Source organism: Amblyomma mixtum, chromosome 7, assembly GCF_055824585.1.
Source record: "Amblyomma mixtum isolate Tamu chromosome 7, ASM5582458v1, whole genome shotgun sequence".
Classification (NCBI taxonomy): domain Eukaryota; kingdom Metazoa; phylum Arthropoda; class Arachnida; order Ixodida; family Ixodidae; genus Amblyomma; species Amblyomma mixtum.
The window spans coordinates 15,685,542-15,691,541 of NC_143018.1; the positions used below are offsets into that span (position 1 = coordinate 15,685,542).

Here is a 6,000-nt window from a genome sequence, read left to right on the forward strand (position 1 = left end):
AAAAAAAACTGAAAACTGTCGAGCAGTCACTATCATAAGCAATAATTTTTGACATTAAGAAAACAGTCAAGGTAACTGATATTTTGGCACATATGAAAGACTTTAAAGAAACAAACGAAAGCAGACAAAAAAAAACCATTAGCATTATGAAAAGGTTTTATTCGCTTCAGCTAAATGGCGACAACCAGACAGTTGATGCATGCACAAACACCTTTACATAGGATTGAGAATATTTGTTCTCATCATAACTTGCTGGCAAATGCATGAATGCAAATTTAACATTTAATTTAACACAGCCCTCAACTGTGTCTAGCTGAATACGAAACTTTATGAACGCATTTCACACACAACTTTCCTTATTTATTTCAGTATTGGTATACAAAAATGAGTAAATGAATGGTGAGTTATATGAAAGACTGCTTTTATAACAAAAACTGAGACAAAAAGTATAGTTTAGTAGTCCCCAAATAAACCATTATGAGCACTTCTTTGATTTCTGCATGAATATTAACTGGCAAGTTTACAAACCATCAGGTGAGGAATTTTAAAACACAGCACCCGTTGGCAAAAACATTTCAATATGTATATGCTACTAATTCCTGCTTAGGCAAAGGATTTACAAAAAACATACATCCTCAAAACCGAATGCACGCTACATTTTATGTTCCAAAGCAGCGGTCGTATGGCTGCAGCTTCAACTTTGCCCCTGCTACATTTCGTCTACTCCTAACAAAGCAGCCATGCACTGAACTTGACAGCTTTTTTTTTTCTTTTTTCAGGATTTATAGCCGTCGTCTAGCAAAAACAAGTTCACAGTCAAACACCACAGGCCCCTTTAGCTGTTTATTTTTCTTTTTTTTTTTTCAGGAAGGTGCATTTTTCAATCCGAGAAGCATTCGTGAAATGCACACTATGCATACTTTTGAATTCGCCAAAATCGATCCATTTTTGAACCAACTAGAAAAAGAAAGGCCGGCCTCCTTCAAAAAAAGAATAAAACCAGTAAAATCTTCTTATGAAGAGCAGAATATTATATCTACGCTCAGAAACGGTAGGTTTTTAAGGAGCTAATTAACAAACATCGCTCAAATTCCCACCTGAAAATCGATGACCATGACGGGCTTGTTGCTCAGCACGTGAGTCGGCTCCGACTCGGAGCTGATGGACCCTATGAGCGTTCCGCCCATGTTGAGCTGCTCGTCCGAGTAGAAGAGGTATTCCGACACGGTCACTCCCTCGCGCATGTAGAACTGCGTCAAATACAGCGCCACCCGCTGCCGTGGCGACGCCTCGAGCACCCACCGGCACGCGATGGGCACTGGGTACGGTCGGGGGAAGCCCGGGGTGCTGATCACGCCCCGCGGTCCGCGCAGCACGCCGCCACAGTCGCGAAACACTTCCGCGGCTTCGGCGCGCGGCACAAGGCGCACCAGCGCCCACACAAACAGCAGCACGACGACACAGCAGCAGACGACAGCGTCGACACGCCGTGCTGCTGTCATGATAACCACGGGCAACGTTTCCCGCGCCAGCGGCACGGCGCCGGGTACGCGGAAAACACAACACCGCTGCGCCAAGCACCACTTCGCTGATCTCCACTCTTCCTTGCCGCCGCCCGCGGAGTCCTCAGGGGCTCGGCGTCGGTGTATCCCGCGCCCCGCGACGCTTCCTGGCTTTCACGTTCGCGGCGGACGACCTCGGGCAGCAGCAGCAGTCGGCGAATCGATCACTGAGGGCCGCCGCACGGTTTCCCGGGCTGCGCTCCATCGCATCCGAGCCGTGTCCGAACGCTGCGCCAGAAACACGGTGCCCAACGGACCGGCGATACGTTGTATGCTTGTGTAATGAGCGTGTGTGGGTGCAGCAGTCCGCGCGCGCGCGCGCGGGGAATGGGCAAAGCGCTTCTCCGCTTACCGCCACCTTTTTGAACGATCGATGCGAGAGCAGCCGGAGGCCCTAGCAGCAGGATCGGAGCGGGAGGCTGCAGTGGCGACGACAAGCTGACCCCAGCGCCGTTGTGCGCGCGGACGCGCAGCAGCGAAGTGACGGCGCCCGCCTTCGGCAACGCCGAGTCCGGCGGGGCCAAACCGGTTGCATTGTTGCAGGCTTCTCAGTCGAACAGCAGCGCCCCTACGACGTCTTTGCGGTCAACATGGACGCGCGAACTCGGCTCGGAAAACCGTGCAGGACCCGGAACGCGGCAGGACGCCGTAGCAGACGCCCCGTACGTCAAGCGCTCCCTTTGGTTTCGTTGTCGCGCACAAGCAAAAATGCGCACACGCGTGCGAACACTCGCGCCGCGCACGCTCCTCCCGCCGCCGCCGCTATCGCCGCCCGCCGCGACTCCTATCGGCCGAGTTTTTCCCGACGCTCGCCGGTTGCGTTGGTTGGCAGCAAACTCCGACCTTATTTCCTAGCGGGCGCGTGCAAATGCTAAACCTCGTGTAAATGAGCACTTGACGCGCGTCGCTCTTGAGCAAACACTTCGCGCCGGCGGAAAAACAGACTCGCGGCTGGGAGGATTTCCTGACCAGAACACAAAGAGACGCGGAAAGCTCCGTCGCGCTGAAAAAGCCGTTGTCGTGCGTGACTCGCGCGCGACGCTTAACCCAAATTGTTGCGCGCGCCTTCGTATTACTTTTGTTTTCGGACTAGAAGAGGTCATACTGACTGCGCACTACTTGGCTTCATAGTAGGAGCTCGGCGCGAGTCCAGGAACACGTGCACCCTAAAGACTTCAGTGGCACAAAGCATGCAGCTGCAAACTCGGTTGGGGTGGGGGGGGGGGGGGGGGGGGGGGCGTGTTTTTGCGTCGCCGCACCGCCACCTTGCCCCGCAGTTCCCGGAAGATTTATGCGTGCTGGCGGGTGAGTTGTCAAAAGGCCGGCCTCCCCCGCCCCATACCGTCGCGTTCCGGAAGTCGTTGAACTGCGAAAGTAAATAGGAACCCCACCCTTCGTCTTTGAGGAGCGCTTGAGTGCCGTCGTTCATTCTGCGGTTTGTCGCAGGGCTTCGAGGCTAAGCGACTTCTCAACGTGTCTTGGGGCACCGTCGGGAAGCCGGGGGCGTTTAGGAATCCGCGAAAGACTAATAGCAGTCGCAGGTGCTGAGGCGCTGACGGTTCCAACAAAGATAGTCCTCAAATCAGTCTGTTAAAATGAGTACACAATGATTTTGAAGCTTTGTACTGTAATGCTGCTCGTATAATAATTAAGATAGTCTCAGCCTTTGTCAGTAAAGCCCGTGTTGATTCCTTGCGATAACTTGCGCAGACAGACGGGTGGAACGGATCGGGGGGAAAGCTAAAGCGTACGTGGCCTTTTGTACAAGTTATGAAGCGTAGACAGTCAGACTTTTCACACTTTCCTGTTGTTGGGATTCTGATCGTAGCGGGCCTGAAAACGCTCTGGCAGACTAGCAGGTGTGCGCCCGGCCGCATCTAGTCTTGGATAAGGGTAGAGAGTCGGGAGGGTCTTTTGCGCATGCGCATTTTGCGCCTCACGGAGGGAATCATGGCAACTGGACCGCTGTAGAGGATACACTAACGCCTCAACCGAACAGCACTGTCAGTATATAGAGGTTCGTCCTGCGGCACGGCGAACGGCACCCAGCTACGAGAGCTGACAAACTCTGAAGGGCGGCTGCCAAGCGTCAAGTCCTGGATTCTTGCCAGTGCCGGAACGGTGATGAAATCCAAAACAAAGGGTAGCGATATTTACACGCTCCCTTACTTGGGACTGTCTGGCACTTGAAGCAAGAATTGATCATTAAGGAATAGTGCACAACTTCATCTAATTTTTGTTATTTTAAAAAATTGATTTTTGTGCCATTTTTATTTTGTGGCTATGCAGATGTTGCTTTCGGCAGCAAAAGACGCAGGCAGCACCTCTGCAAAGATGCATCATTAGCTGAGAAAATTGACTTAAAAGCGGAACTTGCTCTTTTTTCCACCCCTTGATTCAAACTTGTGACGTCACGACCAGGAAAGGACTCCGTGATAACCGTTTAGAAATGAATGGCTGTGTAGCCTATCCTGAGAGCTCTTAACTAGCGCTGGTAAGAGACGCAACTTTTCTTTTTCAATCACGACCATTTTTATTACAATCTAAGCGGTAAATACTCTTACCTCGCCGCGAAGAAGGAACTTGGTGCTTGCGCCCAAACTTCTACGTAATCCTGCATTTCCTGCGATCAAAACGTCTTGGCCCTGTGCTGGATAGGCGATCAGGAAATGTCCAAAGCAGATAAGGTGGAGCCCGTACCAAAAGGCACTGCAGACTACGCCTTCAGTCTTCTCCTCTGTAAAGACTGCTACATAGTTGATTTCGTTCTACAGGTGTGCCGACGCTTCGAACAGGCCAAACACCGGAGAATTGCGTACCGTTCCGACCGTCTGCCAAACACAGCTGCCAGCTCCTCGTGCGAGTATCTGCCAACCCTGAGGGAGCCTTCGGACCCTGAAAACTTGACGCCCTTGAACTAGAGGCCCTGACTCCTATTGCCTCTACCCCGCACCACCACCAAATGTTACGGGGAGGTCTCCACAAAGAACTATGCAGCGTTAGGTACTCTTCGACCTGAGTCTTGGAGAACGTTCACACACACAACCTCTCAGCGACGTCGCCTTCAAGAGCACCGATAGTCATTCGTTGCCGGCTGGTAACAATAATGACCCTATGAAGTGAAAGCGGCAGCCGAACTCCTTTGCACATCCTCTCCACGTAGTTGCTTGGTAGCCGTTTTGGTAACGCCTCTCGATAGCCAGCCATTACTCTGGAAACAAAATACAGGGCATACCAATCTGGCAACAACGATCCTTTCAGATCACGTGATTCTAACCGGCACCATGATGGCCGCCACAGACAGCACCTCTTCAGGCACCGTTTTTATGCGATCAGAATGAGATCAGAATCATTTAAAACAAATTTCGGCTTGTTGTGACTTGTGACGTCATGGCTGAGAGCTAAACGAGAAACGGCATTAGCTGGCTCCGCGGCCTCCAAGACAGAGTCGACCAATGGCAGGGAAGCGAGCGAAGAAATTACGAAAAGAATCGATCTATAAAATACGGTTCAGACCTCGCTTTGACTTCAGACGTAGAAAGAGAACGCGGAACCCGGCGTCCTCTCGCGGAACCCTTACTGTCACCCTCTCCCATCCTTCTTTCCCCCTTTGCTGCGATATGACGCGTATCTCCAGTCCCACGCTGAGACCATTAGCCAGTTCCGCGTAACTCGAAGAGTGACCGACCATGGCTGATATGAGGACTCCTGATAAATATAGGGAATGGCAGCCGGGATCCAGAGCTTGCTGGGCTTGCTCTAGTTTTTGTGTTGTTTTTGCCCGAGAAAGCTATTGTTTCGAGGTAGGTCTACATGTTTGTTTTTTTCTTTTTGTTTTTCAGCGTTTGTTTTGAAAAGTCGTGCCACAAAGACATGTAGCTGCCCGGTAACCCAGCACGAAGTGGCCTTTTACATCACTTTACAGAGACAATGAGGACAACTTCTATTAATGTTTGTTTTTTAAAGTAAAATCTGATACTTTATTTTCTTTTTTTTTGTGCCTCAACTGACATTTGCTGGGCAGTAGGAATCCAATTCAGTGTTGAGAAATTTGGAGCTAAAGCACGAATTTTTTCTCCTGCCGTCCTTGATTTGAACTTATGACGTCATGGATGACGTCGAAAGCAACAAAGACTCCGTGATCACTGGCGTAAGATGCGAATTATGCGTTCTTGCCTCAGAGATTCCTGCAAAAAAAAAGAAAAAGAGCATTTCACGCCACCGCACTTTGCTTGTGGAAAACACCTGCAAGCGCGGCGATCAGTGTCTCGGTTACTCTTTTGTTCTTCTTTTCTGACTCGTGAAAGCTCCGCATCCAGTGAAACTGCCTGATATTTTTTTCATTAAAGTATGGTGACTAATCGATAGGGTGCAACTTCAATTTGTCTTCATGTCTTTTTGATGATGCCTTGATGTACTGTTCTGGGTACTTAGTGTT

General features: G+C 50.4%; 1 protein-coding gene across 4 annotated transcripts in view; it reads right to left on the minus strand.

Annotated features, from left to right (window-relative positions):
• Positions 1–2,722, minus strand: part of LOC149335100 (uncharacterized) — a 64,284-nt gene extending 61,562 nt beyond the window's left edge. For 2 of the 4 annotated variants that reach the window (XM_089551788.1, XM_089551786.1), the window contains exon 1: positions 1,098–2,719. In XM_089551788.1, coding sequence (XP_089407914.1) covers positions 1,098–1,502 — 405 coding nt within the window. In that variant the 5' untranslated portion in view covers positions 1,503–2,719. Of the gene's footprint in view, positions 1–1,097 lie in introns of all 4 variants that reach the window. The other 2 variants (XM_089551787.1, XM_089551789.1) reach the window with 2 other exon arrangements.
• Positions 2,723–6,000: the final 3,278 nt, after the last annotated feature.